General features: G+C 39.6%; 1 protein-coding gene across 1 annotated transcript in view; it reads right to left on the bottom strand.

Moving 5' to 3' along the window:
- The window catches only part of LOC124721662 (probable medium-chain specific acyl-CoA dehydrogenase, mitochondrial), a 181,092-nt gene that overhangs the window by 23,267 nt on the left and 137,042 nt on the right, over positions 1–20,783 (bottom strand). The window contains exon 9 of the mRNA XM_047246732.1: positions 2,794–2,895. Within this exon, the coding sequence (XP_047102688.1) occupies positions 2,794–2,895 (102 nt within the window). The remainder of the gene's footprint in view (positions 1–2,793; positions 2,896–20,783) is intronic.

Raw genomic sequence — 20,783 nt, 5'->3', positions numbered from 1 at the left:
GATGCCATGCTCATAGTTACGGTAATCCCAAAGTGGAATCATAGGAGGGTTCCATATATTTTTATTATTTATCAATCTTCAACACTTTTCTTATATCAGGAAACGGTTAAGTTTTATAGTCCCTTAAAACAGTAAAATCTAACCTAGCCAATTTTCAAAACAGTATGTATTTTCTGGAATCAGCAAATATCTGTACACCATTCTTTAAATAGGCCATTTCACCCCAAAATTGTCAGAAAGGACTGACTTAAGTCTACTAGAGACACACAAAAGTAACTGAGGATTTTAATTTGTTTTTCTTTAATGGAGTAGACAATACATTTAGGAACTCTTTTGCTTTGCTGAATTTTAGAACTGAGAAATCTAAGTTTTTATATGAATATGCTTCAGTTTTTTCAAAAAAAGTGTATGATGGAGGACAGCAACTATGAACATAGTCCCTTCTTGCAGAGAAAATGCTGCAAGGGTTGCGAAGATTCTGGAAAGGCTGTAGAACTGTTTTACCTGAGTGAAAATATTGGCTTAAATGACCTGTATGAGTAGTTCACCTGTCTCTGAGAATATGTTTGCAACATGATCACTGTCTTATTTTTCACACTACTGCTAACTGGCATAAATTATTTTCTTTAGACCTAAGTAAGGTGTATCAAATATTTCAAGAATGGTAGGATTGTTGTCAAGGATCCATGGCTCCAATGCCTTTGCAAAACAAATCATTTTATTTGTGAAGGATAAGAGGTCTAAATTTGTTGAATGTCTGTTTCTTGTGTTAATCAAGGCATAACTCCAGCTGACAGTGAGCTGTAAAAGTGTACCCTTTACAGAAATATTTAAATTTGCAAAAACTGATATTCAATAATTGATTCTAATTGTATTTCACTGAACCTCAGTCACATACCGATTGTTCAAAAGTGCCAAACTCTTGAAAATGATAAATATGTACTTTTGATATTCTTTGAATGTATACTTCCAAAAACTTAATATTTTCTGCACTCTATTAAATACATGGAAGGCCTATGTAATTTTTTGTGTGATATGATACGCATATGTGTTTTAGCTTTGAAAATTTTGCTGTAATCAAATTCATCACTTCATTTTTTTATTTTACAAAATCTGGTAACTTTAGCCCATGCACAGCGTGAAAAATGAGTGTCATGGGACAGTCTATTCCTTTCCAACTATTGTATTGAGATGTGGAGTTGCGAACCTGATGAACATTGAAGCTTAGCATAGATACTTCAGTTTATTATTTTTAGTATAAAAATTGTTTTTTGTCTACCAGCAAATGGAAATAATTAAATTATAATGACATAAGAAATTTAAAGTGGTTTATGATTATAAAGGAACTTTTATAAAAATTATAGATTGTATGCTATAAACTTACGATCCGTGCGTGTGCGCATGGAGGAGTGGTGGGCCGAGAGGGTGATGTAGGACAGAGGAAGAGGAGACTGGTGAGAGGACGATACACATTGAAAGCACCAACGATGGCTGCTAATCAGTCGAAATCGATATGGGAAATTAAATAAAGAAAACATGATCTTGTGACTAGTTGCTGCTTATTTGGTAATTTTATGGTCTATGGTCGCTGCGCAACTTGGGAACCATATGGAGCCCCCTATTCACAAGAATATTGTGTTTACCACATGTTTGGCCTTAAACTGTGGCCAAGATCAGAGTCGACCACTTCGACAGTGGCCCTACATTTGAGTATATGACGTGCCTGCTTTCACAGATGACCATGTCACTGATAGGAGAGGAAACACCTATGACTGAAATAGGATGTACTGGGTGGGTATATAGAATGTATGTTGCACCTAGGTCTTCTGCAGGGATATGGCCATGTGGCAAGAAGTTTTGGGAAGGTATAGGGCATGACCACCCACCAGCTGTCACCAAAATTTGACAAAGAGGAGTGCTGACCACCCAGTGGCTGAACATCTACTGAGCACAACATGCTCGACCTGTGCCATCTGGATCCTCCCCCTGCCCTCTCCTGAATACAAGCTTCTCTGAACTATGTAGATGAGACTTGCCCTGATTACTTGTTTGCATTGGATAAGTAGTGAAATGTTTCAGTATAAAAGAAACAAATTTAAGCATCTATATTCAAAAAAAATTTCATTTTCAATTACTTAATTACTGTCTTAGAACCATCATTAATGTTAACAGTTGTGAACCTGAACAAACAATAAGAAGTGGGTTCAGGATCATTATCAAATTATTCTGCATTCTACTCCACAGTGATAATCGTAGGCCACATATTGCCAATGAAAAAATCATCTACCATAGTTTTACTGTGAAATTTCCCATCCACCCTGCATTCAAAACCTAGTTTTTCTAACTTCCACAGTTTTATGCAGCTGAAAGTCTTTTGGAGGGAAGTACTTCTATAGTGACATGACAGGGTTTTGAAATTATGTGATTATATTATATATACTGTCTGATCATTGAGGATGTGGAATACATTAGATAAACAAAAATATGCTAGTGTTGCTTCCTCAGACTTCATGTAGATGCTTCACTGGAAATGAGAATGCACCTCTGAGTATAATTTTTGTATTTCAGTTTCTTAGGCATTAAGAAAATGTATTTAAATTTTTGATAAGGTATTTGTTTCCAAATTTAAAATTAAACTTTTTTAAAATTCACTCACCAGAAGTACACTTTATTAATAATTATTTGTAACCAGGTGAGCCAGTGATTCAAGAGTGAAACTGCTCATGGTGCAGCTTCAAAAGTAAAAGCAGTAAGTAAACTAATGAAACTTATACCTTTGCTGCCTTTACTTACTTGATGATTTGCAATAGTAGTTCCAAATGTCTTCCTCTCGAGAGAGTATTTTGTTGCCTCATCCAGTGCTCGTTGTGCTAAGCCCACTGCACCAGCAGCAACCTGAAGAACAAAGGACAGAACTCATATTTTTCCCGTACATTGAACCCTGTGACTTATACCTACTACTTACTCTCTGAGATTGCTCTACTTCATATCACCTTTTGTTTTTACTTCCAGGTATTTATAAACAGACAGTCAATGAGTCACAACTGGAACCAGTCATGTCATATAAGCATCTACATTTTCACATTTCATGAAGTGCACAGCTTCACACTTCCCTCCATTAAGATCTAGATGCCAATCTTAGCATGAAGCTAATATTTTGTCAATACTAGACTACATACAGCTACAGTTATTTTGAGATAACACTTTCTCATTCATTACCATGTCATTTACAAATAGCTTGAGATTGTTGTATATATTAATGACTTAGTGTGGCATTAGTTGCAAACAGCTCACATCCTTGGGGCAAATCTGAAATTTCTTCTGTGTCTCTCTCGTTTCTCTCTCGTTTCTCTCTCGTTTCTCTCTCGTTTCTCTCTCGTTTCTCTCTCGTTTCTCTCTCGTTTCTCTCTCGTTTCTCTCTCGTTTCTCTCTCGTTTCTCTCTCGTTTCTCTCTCGTTTCTCTCTCGTTTCTCTCTCGTTTCTCTCTCGTTTCTCTCTCGTTTCTCTCTCGTTTCTCTCTCGTTTCTCTCTCGTTTCTCTCTCGTTTCTCTCTCGTTTCTCTCTCGTTTCTCTCTCGTTTCTCTCTCGTTTCTCTCTCGTTTCTCTCTCGTTTCTCTCTCGTTTCTCTCTCGTTTCTCTCTCGTTTCTCTCTCGTTTCTCTCTCGTTTCTCTCTCGTTTCTCTCTCGTTTCTCTCTCGTTTCTCTCTCGTTTCTCTCTCGTTTCTCTCTCGTTTCTCTCTCGTTTCTCTCTCGTTTCTCTCTCGTTTCTCTCTCGTTTCTCCCGTCAATGATGTCTCCATCTACATCTGCACATACATACGCATACAAACATAATCTGCAAGCCACCATATGATATATGGTGGAGAATACCATGTACCGTTACTAGTCTCTTCCTTTCCTATTACACTTGCAAATGGAGTGAGGAAAAAACCGTTGTCTATATGCCTCAATATGAGCACTAATTTCTCTTACCTTGTTGTTATAGTCCTTACATGAAACGAATACTGTCATTTGTGGCTAACTGCAGGACAGTTCTACTGCTACAATATATACTTTGTGGTACACTATTACGAAAATTTAGAGAACTGTCTTCCTTTCAGGGATTCTCATTTCAGTTTATTGACCCAGCTTCCTTTGAATTCCTGGGGTCCGTCTGTCCTTTTTTTTCACTTCTGAGATGTTCTTGTTCTGGTGGAGGTGCACACCTAACAGCAGCAGATCAATTTCAGCAATGATGACTGCGAGAGGGTGTGATTGGCAGTATGGCAGATGGAGCCATCAATGCAGGGCAGTCGGGCGCAGCAGCTATGGTTGGACAGAAGTGGCAGCAGCACTTAGGATGTAACCATCAGAACAGGCAGGAGATGGCACCATTGTTGTTGAGAATGAGAGGGCCACAGGTGTTCGCATCCAGTTGAATGGGATCATCACCCATCCTGGTCATTTTTCCACTATTAGTTACCTTCTTGTCTGGTGAAGTGGCTGTAGTGCTGTGATTCCAGACACATCTTTTGAGGCTGGATACAATTTCTGACTTAGGGCTTATCTATTTGCTTACATGAATTCCTGGAAGAATGAGTATGGCTGGTGTATCCTTGCTGGCAGTTGTTACATTTATCCAATTAATTTGAAGGCCCACCCAGTGTTCTATTCTGAATACATTCCAACATCTTTGGGGTAATGGGTTTGCATCATTAACTTCAGCTATGAACTCTCAAAGTTGCTGCTTCATCTGAGTTTCCATAAACTGGGTGGCTGACAGATACAAAGGTTAAAGCAAACAGCCACCTCTTGAGTCACTCTGGTCACCATGACATCTTTCTGGTGTTTTAGTTCAATATGGCCATGTGGAGTTGGGGACCTTGGTTTCTGCCTGTTGTCTTTTAAGCTTGGCATTTCCATGTTGGCTGTGGTTTCACAGAGGCCTGTGCTATTTTGCACCAAACCAATATTTATCTCCTGCATGTGTTTATCGAAACTATTTAGCGACTAGTGGTATGGAACCAACAGACACAGATACGTTTATGTTCTCCGAGGTCTCACCTAGTCATGTCCTAAGCATTGTAAAACGGATGAAATCTTCAGACAGTGTAGATATATACAACATATCCTGTAATTTACTAAAGAAAGTAATAGACTATATTGTGTACCCCTTAACATTCTGTATAAATAAATGCATATCTGAAGGATATTTTCCCGAAGAACTCAAAGTGGCTAGGGTAATTCCAATATATAAAAAGGGAGATATGGACTCACCTTGCAGTTACAGACCAATCTCCATAGTCCCAGCTTTTTCTAAAATACTGGAATGTGTAATTTACCAACAGCTATCTGTCTATTTTGAAAAATTAGGAATAATTAGTGAATCTCAGTATGGTTTTAGGAAAAAGTTGTCTACTGTGGATGCTATAGACTTTGTAGTCAAATACTTACATCAAGTGTTTGAGGATAAGGGCTATGCTCAACTCACATTTTGTGATCTAAGCAAAGCTTTTGACTGTGTAAAGCATAAGCCACTCCTAGAAAAACTGGAATTCTATGACATTAGACATAACAGCCTTAAATTAATAAAATCATATCTTCAGAATCGTAAGCAAGTTGTTTGTGTAGGGAGAGAAATGTCGAGTATAGAGCAAGTCAAGGTAGGTGTTCCGCAGGGATCTGTGCTGGGCCCCTTTTTGTTCCTGATAATGATAAATGATCTGCCGTCATTTATCTAGTCCACCACTGTGTTGTATGCAGATGATACAACATTTCTTCATGCTAGTGAGGATTTCAATAGCCTTAAAACTTGTGCAGCAAAGACAATTGACCAAGCATCCTATTGGTTCAAGGCAAATGGATTCCTGATGAATGAGAACAAAACACAGCAGATGGTCTGTAGTCTTAGAGACAAGCTTCTGTCAGACGATCCAAGTTATGTCAAATTTTTGGGGGTATACATTGATGATAAATTATCTTGGGGTCAACATGTACAATATATTAGTGGTAAATTGTCTACAGTTATTTACCTGTTAAGGCGACTTATGGATTGTGTTCCTGAAAAATATGTTAGAATATCCTATTTTTCATTCTTTCAGAGTATAATAACATATGGAATTATTTTGTGGGGGAACTCTAGCTGTGTACATGACATATTAATACTGCAAAAAAAAAGCTATTAGGATAATTACTGGTTCTGCATATAAGGCACACTGTAAACCATTGTTCTGTGAACAGAAAATCATGACCGTTATAAACTTGTACATATACTATGTTCTAATTTATACGAAGAAGAAATTACCAGAAACAAAAACCAGAGAAAATGTACACAGCCACAATACAAGAAGGAATAGGTGCCTCTATATTCCTTATCACAGGTTGTCAAAGTCACTCAACAGCTACGAAATCATGGGGTACAAATTATTTAATAAACTTCCTCAATCTGTTCAAGAATTACCTGAACAATTATTCAAACAAACAATTCATGACTGGCTAGTCCTCCACCCATTCTATGACATAAGAGAATTTATCAACTGTAATATAATACTATAATGTTAACAAGAAACCTGTTGTTTCTTTCAAACTATTAATTGTATTTTAGTATGTATATGACGTTGTCTATTGCTGTAATGGCCGAATGACAATAAAATTATTATTATTATTATTATTAAAATTATTATTATTATCATTAACAAATGCCTTAGTGTGTTCTAGGTTTGCCAGTGTGAGGACCACAATGCCTTTCTGATGGGATGGAAGGATGCCTGGACCTGTGATGGCCAATGGATGGCAATTAGGCAGATGACTCAGCAAATCAGTCTCCCAGCCATTGTCAGTTTTCATGACCAGTGTTGCTACTTCTCAACCAAATATCTCCTCAATTGGTCTCGCAAGGGTTGAGTACACCCTGCTTGCCCGCAGCACTAAACAGACCCAGATGGTGACCCATCTAAGTGCTAGCCAAGCCTGACTGCTTAACTTCAGTGATCTGACGGGAGTTGGTGTTACCATCATGAAAAGGCTGTTGGCACTATTAATCACACCAAATAGAAATTTTATCATCATTCAGAAGGATAAAGTCACTCAAAGATGACACTTCCCTGTATGCAACAGCATCATCAGCAAATAGCTGCACACTGATGCTGATGCTCATCCTGTCTGTCAGATCATTTATTAATGCAGAGAACAAGATACTATGGCAAACCTGACAATACCCATGTCTCTGATGAATACTCATCATTGAAGACAAAATACTGGGTTCTATTACTTAAGAAGTGTTAAAGCCACTCACATATCTGGGAAGCTATTTTGTATACTCAGACCTCTGCTGCAGATCACCATTTCAGACTGTTAACAAACAATTACCAGAATTCTAGGAATGTAGAATCTGCCTCTTGCCCTACATCCATGGTTCACAGGATATGATGCGATATGAAAACCTTTGTCTGTACAACAAATAAGTGGTCAGACTCTGTTGATGTGTTAATTAAGAGGGCTGAAAACAAATAACAAGGACACTCCATGAGAAAATGAGAACACAGTGTTTTGCACTTGCAAATGTGACTCATGCCACAATGAGACAGATGTATTCCATTTACCAGATATTTACTATTTGCCCTATAATGTTAACAAGAAACCTGTTGTTTCTTTCAAACTATTAATTGTATTTTAGTATGTATATGACGTTGTCTATTGCTGTAATGGCCGAATGACAATAAAATTATTATTATTATTAAAATTATTATTAACAAATGCCAAAAAAAGAACATCAGCTGGTGCTGGTTACACTCATTAACTAGTGTCACACGGGATGTGGCAAGCAAATCAGATTGTGTCAGTGTGTTGTCACAGGACAAGGACAGACTTTTTCATTTGAGCTTTAACATTTGCATGAATCACTCCACCTGAGTTAGAAGCTGTGTGAAATGGATTTGGTAGTGACTAGCTGATTATCATTGTGTATGCAGAAATCTGAAAACTCCCATGACACAAACTGCTAACTCTAATCAGAGATGAAAGTCTGAAGGGAGCCCTTGATAGCAAAAATGACCAACTGTTCCCCATGATGTTTCTAGCCACTGTTGATGCACTGTTTGACAATATACAGAAAATCTGACAATGCATTGATCACCAAGAACCAAATGTTACTCACAAAGATTCCTGCAAAATCCATGTGCGCATGTCCCAAGGGTTCTCTGGAACTGATCAAAGGGAAAACTGACATGGTGGTGCAGCCTGATTCTGTGCAGACTACACAGGCCTACACAAGGTCTCAGATACAGTGATCAGTCACTGGCCAGTAGACATGACACCAAACCAAAGCCTTCAGCAAAACATACCCCAGTGAAGTGCATTTTGCAACTGGAGCAGCCATGGGTGCAACACCGCAGGGAAGACCACTTGACTGTTGTCTTCTTTGTGGCCAGAATGGGGATCCCTTGAACAACACTGAGCCAATACCATAGCAGCAAAATGTTCCTTCTAGGGCTGATTTGGTGTGGCATACATACGCGAGCCAAACCATATAGACAGCTGAAACTATTTTCCAAGAAAGTGTGTTGACAGCCATGATGTACTGCATCACCAAAAGAAAATAAAGCAATGTCTGCTACAAGGTATTGTATGCAAGGTACATTCATTGTGATCGAACTCTGGACTGGGAACTGCCAGCAACCATGATTATGCATCTCTCATTAGCATGCTGGGTAGTGGACTGGTAATGAATGACATAACTTTAACATTTTCTTGTATGAAACGAAGTTATTACTCATCACTGAACACAAGTACCTCATTTCCTCATTCAGCCCTCGCTCAAAACTAACAGATTTGACTGCCCACCAGTTGCACAGGTGAGTTGTCTTCCTCAGTAATTATGTGATTAAATTCTTTAATGCCACAAATGATAGATGCTCTGTCTGAGACACTGAATGTGCTTTTTCAGCTAACCCACAAATATTTTGCTCAAATGGTGAATTTACCACTAACAAGTTCCTGTTCCACATTATCATATTGTGTACAGACAGAGAATTCTCCCCTCAGAGAATACACTGTTCACTACAAAACATAAGTTGAAGTAGTCGCCATTGCAACATAGGCAACTAAAGCACCTATGTGTCTAAGTTACTTAGGCTGATCATCACTCCCCTGTATATCAGAACTCAATTGGCCAACACCACCACCACCACCACCACCACCACCACCACCACCACCAACAACAACAACAACAACAACAGATGATGTAGGGGTGATGCTTACAGGGCACTGGGGACATGCTACAATGACAGAAAAAACACTGGGGCCTCTGATGACCATCACACAGCTCACTGACTGTCACACACTTTTACAAATTGAAATATTTTGTGGCAGACCCCACACACTGCATCTGTATGTGTCATTTGGCACATGTTTAACAGGATTGCCCAATCAGTGCAGGACCATTGGCTTACCCATTGAGCAGAAACAGGTTCAGAAGGAGAGCAACACAAAGAACCTAAAAAAGTTACAAGCTGGTATTAATATGCTTTGATCGATATATACCCACCAAGCCCGACATAGATGAAGACGTGCAGTGTCATGATGTCATTGCACTCGAATCATCAGTGGCATTGACACACATTATCTCAAGGCAAGGCTACTGGGGTCACCCCAAGGGGCATCAGGGACTGTTAGCCAAACACATCTAACTTTGCCACCTTTGACTTGCCACTACTGTAATTCATGTAATTCTGCAAACTTAGCAATTTTGGCAAAAGAAGGTGTTATGTCCTAGCCAGTAATGCCACCCGAGCCCGCTGCCGAAAGGTTGGCAGCATCAAAGTTTGGACGCCGTCTGCATAAGCAGCGCCAGCGATACAGGAAATCGCTGCAAGTCTGCGCGCGCCACCGCTGGCTTCTGGGTTCTTAAGCGCTGGAGTCGCGAGTGCTAGGACAGTTCTGTATTCGCCGCTCAGTTGTATACTCGCCACCGAATTGTGTACTTGCTAGTCAGTTGTGTGTTCATCGCAGCAGAGTTGTTGTTTGTCGTCAGCCGACGCTGACCTAGCCGCTCCGACTCGAACTAGACAGATTTCTGTAGACACTGAGCTCATTACAGTGTTCCTGTATCTTCATTAAATAAAGATAAGTACCGACTTTTATTTAATCAGAGTGTTTGGGGTTACATCTTTCTGTTTACTGTTCTAGCGGACCGGTCGGCCCGCTATTAAAAGTGTGGCGGTGACTTCGTAAGCCATTTCCACAGCCAAGTGTTTCTCGCTACGAACACCGCCACAAAAGAAGGGTCAGACAAGGCCAGTGCCACAGTTTGGACCTCCAGTTTGGGTGTTAATTGCTCAGTCACATACATGATTAGCAAGTCTGCATTGAGGTTGTGTGACTAGGGCCTCCCATCGCGTAGACCGTTCGCCGTGTGCAAGTCTTTCGATTTGATGCCACTTTGACAACTTGTGTTGTCCTACTCATCATCAATTCATCCCCATCAATGCACAACACCCAGACCCTAAGCCGAGAAAATATCTGACCCAGCCGGGAATCGAACCCAGGCCCTTAGGATTGACATTCTGTCATGCTGACTACTCAACTACCGAGGGCGGACTGCATTGATGTAGAATATTGGGGTCAGTGAAACTAGTAACACAGTGTTGGCTCTTCTGCCAACACTACATGGACCACTGACTTCTATGGTCTCTTACATGAGTGTTAGAGGAGGCCGAAATGTACACGTTTTAGCTCACGCAGGTTGGTGTGAGGAGGGAAGAACTGTACTGACGTGAGGTCTGGAACATGACAAGGAATTAGAATTTAGAAAGCGGACGTAGCTAGTTTCTATCCTGAACAATATTGTGAATCATGTACCATCAAGAGCGACGTTAATCATTAATGGATTAAAGTTAAGTATCAAACTAGTTAAGTATCATAGTTTAGCATAGCCTTCAGCTTCATCATTCGCTACGAACTAGCAAGGCGCCACATTCAGTTACTATCGTCTCTGCAAATGAGAGCGTCTGTAGACAGTGAGCCATTGCTAGCAAAGTCAGCTGTACAACTAGGGTGAGTGCTAGGGAGTCTCTCTAGACTATACCTGCCTTGTGGTGGCGCTCGGTCTGCAATCACTGGTAGTGGCGACATGCGGATCCGACGTATACTAACGGACCACGGCCGATTTAAGGCTACCACCTAGCGAGTGTGGCGTCTGGCGGTGACACCACAGTCCATGCCCCATACAACTGTCCAGGGTGCTTATGGAGTTGGTTAAACTGAAAACCGTGCTGCCAACACATGGATTTCATGACCAACGTATTGTGCAAGAATCTGACAAATTCATCAAAGTTAAATTTCTCAGGCTCAGTAGAGGGCTTTAAATTATGTATGATTTCATATGAAATTGCATTACTGGACAAAAACACAGCAGCCTTATCAAGAGGATCAATGATACACTTTACCTGCCAGTGCAGCAAGAACCAGCACAAGTAATTCTCCCACCTTTCCATAGCCTTGTCAAAACAGTTGATTGGCATCAGGGGTGGTGGGGGCAGAGGAAGAGAAAGCCTCTCTTCCAATGCCTGGCACACTGTCAGCACAAAGTGTGTATGGGGCCATTCTGTGTTCTGCTTGAAGAGTTCCTGCTGCAGCTGCAGTGGGACCATGGTGGACACAATTTTACATTACAAAAAAAAAAAAGTGCATCACATGCATAAGATTGTCGTCACCACTTTAGTATCCATATATGGTGTGACAATGCCATGAACCAACACTGTTGGCATGAATGTCAACTGTAAAAGCCAATTGTGGCTTGAAAATAAGAAGGAAGCTGAACCATGGAAGAGGGAGCAAAACTTGACTTGGAAGTCAGTCAGTAGGGCAGTAGAGTGTGTTTACGTCTGTGCTTCATCTTGGTGTTCAGACAAACTCAGCCAATGTGAACATCTCTCACTAGCAAGTGGAAAACAGAGCACAGCTTGAGGTGAGGGGCTGGTTAAAGTTAGGTACAGTCCAGCAGTTCCTACACTGGTGTCAACTATCATTGCCAACAAGTAAGCACCCGAGTCATTGGAGCAGCCCATTCTATGCTTCCTGCACGCTCTGTGACAGTGTTCTGCACTACAGTGAGGTGACAAAAGTCGTGGGATATCTGATGGACCTCCTTTTGCCCATAATAGTGCAGCAAGTCGACGTGATGTGGACTCGACAAGTCATTGGAAGTCCCCTACAGAAATACTGAGCCATGCTGCATCTATAGCCATCCATAATTGCAAAAAAGCTGACAGTGCAGGATGTTGTGCACAAACTGACCTGTTGATTATGTCCCATAAATGTTTGATGGGATTCATGTAGGGTGATCTTAGTGGGCAAACCATTATCTTGATCTATCCAGAATGTTGTTGAACTAATCACAAGCAGTTGTGGCCCGTTGACATGGCGCATCATTGCTTAGGAACGTGAAATCCATGAATGGCTTCAAATGGTCCCCAAGTAGCTGAACACAACTATTTAGAGTAAATAATCAGTTCAGCTGGACCAGAGAAACCAGTCCATTCTATGCACACCATTATGGAGCCACCACCAACTTCCACAGTTCCTTATTGATAACTCGAGTCCATGGCTTTATGGGGTCTGCAGTGCACTCAAACCCTACAATCAGTTCTTACCAACTGAGATTGGGACTCTTATGACTAGGCTACAGTTATCCAGTCATCAAGGGTCCAACCAATATGGTCACAAGCTCAGGAGAGGTACTGCAGGCAATGTCACGCTGTTAGCAAAGGTACTCACATAAGTCGTCCACTGCCGTAGTCCATTAACACCAGATTTTGCACACTGTCCTAGCAAAGACACCCATTGGATGCCCCACATTGATTTATGCTGTAATTTCATGCAGTGTTGCTTGTCTGGTAGCCCTGACAGCTCTATGCAAACGTCTCTGCTCTCTGTCTTTAATGAAGGCCATTGAACATAGCGTTGTCCTGGGTGAGAGGTAACACCTAAAAATTTGGTATTCTCAGCACACTCTTGAGACACTGGAGCTCAGAATATTGAATTCTTTAATGATTTCTGAAATGGAATGTCCCATGCATCTAGCTCCAACTACCATTCCGCATTTCAACTCTGTCAATTCCCATCATATGACCATAATAATTTCAGAAACCTTTTCATATGAATCAGTTGAGTACAAATGACAGGTCTGCCAATGCACTTCCATTTTAAACCCTGTTTATGCAATACTACCACCACCTCCATATTTGCATATTGCTATCAAAAATGGCTCTGAGCACTATGGGACTTAACATCTATGGTCATCAGTCCCCTAGAACTTAGAACTACTTAAACCTAACTAACCTAAGGACATCACACAACACCCAGTCATCATGAGGGAGAGAAAATCCCCAACCCCGCCGGGAATCGAACCCAGGAACCCGGGCAAGGGAAGCGAGAACGCTACCGCACAACCACGAGCTGGCATATTGCTGTCCCATGGCTTTTGTCACCTCAGTGTATTCCACTTACATGAGTATGAGCTGGCACAGAAGGATAGCTGTTGGGCTGTATACTGGATATCTAGCCATCCTCTAAGCCAGATAGCTGGATTCTGATGGCTGGATATTCAACTGAACATTGTCAATGAACATGTCATAATGTGTACCCGACAGATATCATGAATGGTGATGCCTGAAATCAGCAAAATCCTTCCTGAGTGAAGCAAGTGAGTGATTTGACTATGATGTAGTTATTGACTGTATTTACAAAAAAATCAGTCACATTCATTTGTTGTTGTTTGAGGTTCTTACTGATACTAACTTTTTAATTGCAAGATAAATTACGAAAAATATTATCATCACTGTTTACATCAAAACATTCCCAAATGATAAGTTTGCCATTTACTTGTTGTTGCTGAGTTCAAATTTCTCATGGCAGAGAAGGAAAGAAGTACATATGTACCAAAACATTAGATTGTTTTTGTTCTTTTGTTTTGAATTGTTTTACTAAACTGATTAGTAAGGTGTTTGTCCATGTATATTGTGATTAGCATTGTTAAGTACATATCACACATCAACTGGGCTGTTGTATGGAGGATGCTGGGAGCGAAGGCTTGTGATCAGCTTGTAGCACATTGGTTGCTAAGACAAGCTTCACCTCCTCCTCCCATAGCATCCAGCTTACAGCTTATGAAAGAACAAACATGTAATGGATCAATGCATCATAGAAGCTACATGAAAGTTGATGAGGAGTCATCAGAAAGGCTAGGTACAGCTTCTTTGCTCAAATCTGTAAATAATATCAACAATTGCTACTCTGCCCAAGAATCAACACTAGATTCACAGTGGCTACTTCTTACTGCAGTGCACAATAGTGTTATGCAGCCAGGGTTAGCAATGAGTGGTGATAGTTGGCTGATTTGCTGTCACTACAGAATGTTGACAATCAGAGGGGGGCCCAAGTTAAAGTATGTGACCTTTAGAAACACCCACACATCCCAAATAATTTTAGTTAAACCAAGTATTTGATAAATAGGTATCTGTCAATCATAGTTATAAAAAACATTCGGACTAGTAAGAAATACTTAAATACATTTCAATTAGGTTCCAATTAGGTTCCAATTAGGTTCCAATTTTTTTTTTAATCTAACAGGTACCTCAGGTATGAAAAATCATCTGAGAAAGAAACATCCACATACATTCCAAGCAGTGCATAAAGCTATAGCTGCTGCCATGCCTACACTGTCTTTAGAAGTCTGTGGTACAATTTAATATAAAACATTGACAGAAATGCAACTTACAATGCCACAATCATTTAAAAGGAAATTATTTAGTAGCAGTAATGACTGCACTAGACAATGATTTTTTTGGTGATGTTTACATGTCAAAACAATGTTCCATCGTCTATCATACAAAGGAGTGGATTTAAAGACTTGTAGGTGTCAGGGACAGTTTTTTGGGAAACTGTATGTAGGCCATGGTATTTTATAGCAGGGTAAAATGTGGTCTACAACAGAATTTATGAAAAATCAAAACAAATATTTCAGGTGCTTTCATGGTTTTTGTAACTTTTATGTGCACCTGTTTGCATAGTAATGACAACTGCCTGATCTTCACATTTCATTAGTTGTCTCCTGAACTGCAGTTAGAACATACAGTTGTTCCTATGAAGCCTTTTCTAGATTCTTGGGCTAGAGAAAATGCAGCAAGGGAACTTAATACTATCACTGGGACATTACCAGTGAAATACATTTACTCATTTTTGAAAGTGGTGCTAACGTGGTGAAAGGTGTCTGATTTAGCAGAATCATAATCAGCCATTCAGAGCTGTAACTGAGTCATTATTGGTCTAGGCTGAAGTAGCAGGAATGTTGCTGCTGGTAGAGGTTTCATAATGCACTTCAGTTGTTAAAGCTTAGCTTCTTTTGAATTGCCGACAGGTTTTCCTTGAGCTAACTTTACCACAGCATCAGTTGATGCAAGATATCAACACAGTGGGGAGTGATATACCATTTATATGATAATGCATCTGTTGAAATAAAAATGGCTGTCACTACTCATGGCTGATCACAATATACTTAATGATTTGATGTCTCATCAGTGTGTAAAGCTTTGAAGCCTCTGAAGAATAGCAAAAAGTAAGTCCCAGTCTCTTCTGTATGTCCAAAGTAAATCTACAATTTGCAGCATTAAATAACTATTTAGATATGACTAATGCAGCTGGAGAACCCCTCATTTATGGAGATTCTTGCTGAAAGCTAAATTAGAATGTTGTTTCACTACCTTAAATGAAGTTCCACATTTCTTGACTGAAGCCATTCTAAACCCAAAATTCAAGACAGGACTATCTGGGGGTTGCTGAAGCTAATGAGTTACACACAAGATCCTATCAAAATTCTGTGAAGAATCTTCCACCAGTAGCAATTTATCTCCAGTGCTTGCTAAAACAAGTAAAGGGGATGAGACTGAATAAATTATGATTCACAAAGCTGACAGGACATATTCGGGGCTTGCTTTAACCAGGTGTCCAATGAAAATGACAATAGTTAGTGTAAGAGTAAAAGAAAAAAAAAATTTAATTGCAAGCAAGATTGACTTATTATTTGAAGATACTTAAAATCAGTTGTAGCAGTGACTCTTATAAGTTGGTCAGCTAATGTTACACAAAACTTAAATTCTAGCAACCTTTTGTACATTTCAGCTTTCAGCACCTTGCAGTATTGTATAAATTATGAAGTGAAATTGCTTGTCCCTTAATGTAGAGAAACTGTGTTTAACTTATTTTTGTTAAAATCGCTAATAAATATTCTCCATGAGTTGCCTCCAGTTCAGTACTAGTATTAGTGTTTTGATTTGAAGATATTATGGTTCTGTGTTCAAAGTACCTTATGTGTGAATTGCATAAAGTTAGTTTTAAGAATTCTCCATAATTTATTGAAAAATCTGGTATCCACCAGATATTGACCTATTATTCAATATCATACAGGTAGTAAAATTAAGGTCAGACAGGCTAGATACTGGATAGTTGCTAGATATCCCCTTCATACCTAGCATACACATAGTCCTTTGCCAATGATGGTGACAAATTAGATTTAAATTAGATAAACTTTTTGTTCACTAATCCACTCACTGAACATTGAAAAAGCCATTCTGAAAAGTCTACAATGTTGTATGGCGTATGAAGGTAAACACATGTACCATTCTTTCACTTTTCCTCCTCATTATGCAGTCAGAAACATTTCACATTGGTAAGAATATGGACATGTTTAAGAGAACTTGACCCACCAACACTGATATTCTATAATAACCCCACCAATCCAATTGATTTTGCTCTTTTGGTTGACCTAGTCAGGTATCTAGTACTACATTCTTGTAACAGAGTGAGGTCAAATATTTCATGGAAAATATGGATGATGACACCAGTCTTCAGAACCAGTTCTCAATTAATGTAATGGCGATCATCTCAGCAGGTATGTCCTTAATTGCAACAACCTCTGCCCACAGCATGCATGTGTCCACCACTGTTAATATATACAGGTAGCCTTCAGATGAGGGAAGAGGGCTGGCTAGGTCAATGTGAACATGCCCGATCTTCATATGCAAGCAGATGAGGGACATTTTCTGATGACTTCTGATTTTGCTGCTTTGGCACTGATGCATTAACAAGCCCAGGTGCACTTATTTTTTCCTGATGGAAGACCACACAAATGAATCAAGCATCTGTTTGACAGTAGCATTGGAACCAGGTTGTGTCAGGTTGTGGACACTGTTGAAAGCCATCTGTCAAAACTGAGACATAATGTAAGGCCTTGGTTTGTTTCTAGATACATCTCACCATATACTTTCCATGCTGATGGTTGCATCCAACAGCTGGATGTGTAGGCTGATGGAGGAGTCATTCAATAACAGTTGATGTTGTTGATTCAAATACTGAGGAGTGGCAAGGTTATTGTAGTTCAAAACAGGCAATAGGCTGGTGATGCTGATAACATCATAGGCAACTACTTTGTCAATTGGCATTCATGATGTGAAAAGACATCCACCACAGACATATATGATGTGTTTGAAATGGTGTGGAGAGCACATTTGGAATGCTGACATGATAGGTTTGTAGTCAGTGCAAATGGTAACTAGTCAGACCCTGACAAGTGGGTGGAAGTGTTGGATGCTGTCTCAGATTGCTAAAAGCTCCCTATCATAAGTGCTCTGACTTTCTTTTTCCAAAAACTTCATCTCATCCAAACACATTAGAGATTGGAAATGTCCATTAACTTTTTGGTGTATTACTGCACAAATAGTGTATTGGCTGCCATTAACAATAAAAGCTAAGTGCACTCCAGGAGCCAGGTGATTGATTGCCACAGAATTGGTGAGGCTTCCTTGAAAGGCCTTGAAAGAGGCTTTCATGTTGCAGGGGTTCCTGAGAGGTGGCATCAGTAAAAATTAACCAAGCTGAGGAAATTCTTCAGTTTTTGATCATTCTGCAGCTATGGAAAGGCACATACAAATATCTAATTTCCCAGGTAAGGGTGTGATGCCATGTGCCAACACTTTATAGCCAAGGAATGTTACTACACTTGTCCTCATTGAGCATAATTCCACAGTCAGTTAACCTCTGTCACACTGCCCTTAAATGATGCTCATGTAATTGGATATTTTTAGAAAATACTAGTATGTCATTGAAGTAAGTGACAGTCCAAATGGCACTATCATTGCAGTTTTAAGTATGAGTTTTTGGTTTGCCTTCTGGACCTGAAAACACAGCCCAGATGTGACACTGCTTTTTAGTTGGGTTCTAAGGGGCCTTGCATTTTGCTTCAGTCATTGGTTGCCACTGGAATCTGATTAGCTGGCCGGGGTGGCCGAGCGGTTCTAGGCGCTACAGTCTGGAACCGCACGACCGAATCCTGCCTCGGGCATGGATGTGTGTGATGTCCTTAGGTTAGTTAGGTTTAATTAGTTCTAAGTTCTAGGGGACTGATGACCTCAGCAGTCAAGTCCTATAGTGCTCAGAGCCATTTGAACCATTTGGAATCTGATTATATACTTTTGGCAATCTAACACATTAAAAATGGTTACACCTGCCAGAGCACTGGTGAAACCTTGGATGTTTTGTACTGGGTATCTATCTAGGATTGTTCAGGCATTTACCACATAATTGCTGTAAGATACCATGAACCATCCTTATTGCATGTTAGATGCAGTCATGAGGACCAAGGACTGCCTGAACAGTGATTGACTCCATCCTGAAGCATCTCTTCGAAAGTAGCTCTGGTCTCGTGCAACTGTTCCAGCATGATCCTACAGGTGTGGAACAAAACAGGCAGCCCAGGGGTGGTACAAATGTGGTGCACCATTTTGTGTGTGGCCATGCCTCATGGCTTCAGAAAGGCAGTAGCCAAAGGAGATATGAAGGGGGTCTGGACCCCTCCCTCTTCGAATGACCTAACTGACATTACGCATGACCTAGTTGCTGTCCCCATCCCATATTCCTATCTCTGGATCCCAGCCAATATTGTTATTTATGTGTAACAACAATAATTATTGCCTACAGTGGTAAAATTAAAGTTTGCAAAATGTCGCCTGATTATATGTGTTACCGTGAATGACTGAAATTGGAGAATGTAGACTTTCACCGGTGAATGTCAACAGATACCAAATACATCGGTGAAAGATCAAATATTTCATTACATTGTTGTACATTTGGACCCTCTCCAGTATGTGTCAACAATCACAGATATGCTCTGGTGGAGGTCCAAAACAGAAGAGTCAAAAAACAAGTGACTGGCTCTCTCCTGCCAAATCCTTTGTTCTGCTCGGAATCAATCAGCTTTCAGTTTTATGCAAGTTTTGATAACACAAGCAACATTTTCTTATTTTTTTTCTGATACTCTAATTTATACTAAATGGATACTGCAGTAAATCATGATCTTTTTCATGAAAAGTGAAATGCATTAATTGCGCGTAAATGAGAAGACAATATGAAGTGGTTTCTGCTAAAATTAAATGCAACACACCTTTGAATTACAGACAATTAAAAGTTTTGATGTTTTAAAAATTAATGAAGAAGAGAAGTTAATTGTACCATTAAAACCAGGGCAAACGAACATACAGTATTGTGTTAACAATGAAAAATTGTACAGTATACTATGTGAAACTCGCATCAGAATAGGCCATGGAGGAAAAACACGTATGCTTAAAGAGTTGAAAGTTAAATACAAAAATATTACATCTGAAGTTGTATTTAAATTTATGCAAACAGTGTCAAATGAAACACAGTGCGCCTAAGAAAGGTATTGTTGTGAAACCAATGGTTAGTTCTGAATTAAACTCAAGATGTCAAGTTGATCTGATATATTTGCCATCTCTGTTTGACTGCAGATGTAAGTTCATAATGGTGTATCAATATCATGTAACTAAGTTTGTCCAGCTATGACCTATGAAAACTAAAAGAGCTGAAGAAGTAGTGCATCATGTTCCTTCAATATTTTTAACATTTGGTGCACCAGCAATATTGCAATCAGATAATGGTACAGAATTTAGTAATAGTCTTATCCAAAATATTCTCAATGTGGAAAGATGTTAAAACAGTTTATGGAAAGCCTCGTCACAGTCACACAGGCTCAGTTGAAAAGGCCAATCGGGATATACACAATATGCTAACTGCATGGATGAATGATAACGATACAAATAAATGGTCAGATGGTTCATCCTTTGTTCAATTTGCCAAGAACACTACATACCATGAAGGAATATGCCATAGTCCTTATGAAGCCATGTTTTGCGTTAAAGCAAAACAAGGCATAGCATTGTCTTTTTTGTCTGGCGAACAAATCACAAATATTGAAAGTGAAGAACAACTCAAAGAAATTGCCAATACTTCTGAAACCAAAGAACAGCATGAAGAAACTGTTAATATTTATTAAAAAATTTGAGGTGATGTCATACTGAAAACCATATTCCAAAGAAAAATATTGAAGAGGACCTACAACCTACAAAGTCTTCACATCAAGTTCTGTCTGAAAAACACCAGTTGATTTCTACAAAAAGAGTGGCTGTGAAAGAAAATCTTCTACTGCAAGCAACAAAGATGTATTCATACATTATCATCAATTTGAGCAGGAGGAAACTGTTTTTGTGAGGTTCGTAACAAGTCCCTGATGTCGACCGTGGTCATACGGATAGCCGAAATGTGTTAGTGGTTGTTGTTGGTATAGAAGACCCCAACTTCTATAAACTGGCAAATAAAAATGGTACCCTCAAGCAGCTTTACACACATAATCAGTTCATAATTTCTAAAGAAAAGTTACTTTCCATAGATGAGATTTC

This window comes from Schistocerca piceifrons, chromosome X (genome assembly GCF_021461385.2).
Source record: "Schistocerca piceifrons isolate TAMUIC-IGC-003096 chromosome X, iqSchPice1.1, whole genome shotgun sequence".
Classification (NCBI taxonomy): Eukaryota; Metazoa; Arthropoda; class Insecta; order Orthoptera; family Acrididae; genus Schistocerca; species Schistocerca piceifrons.
This window is presented reverse-complemented; position numbering and strand designations above follow the sequence as displayed.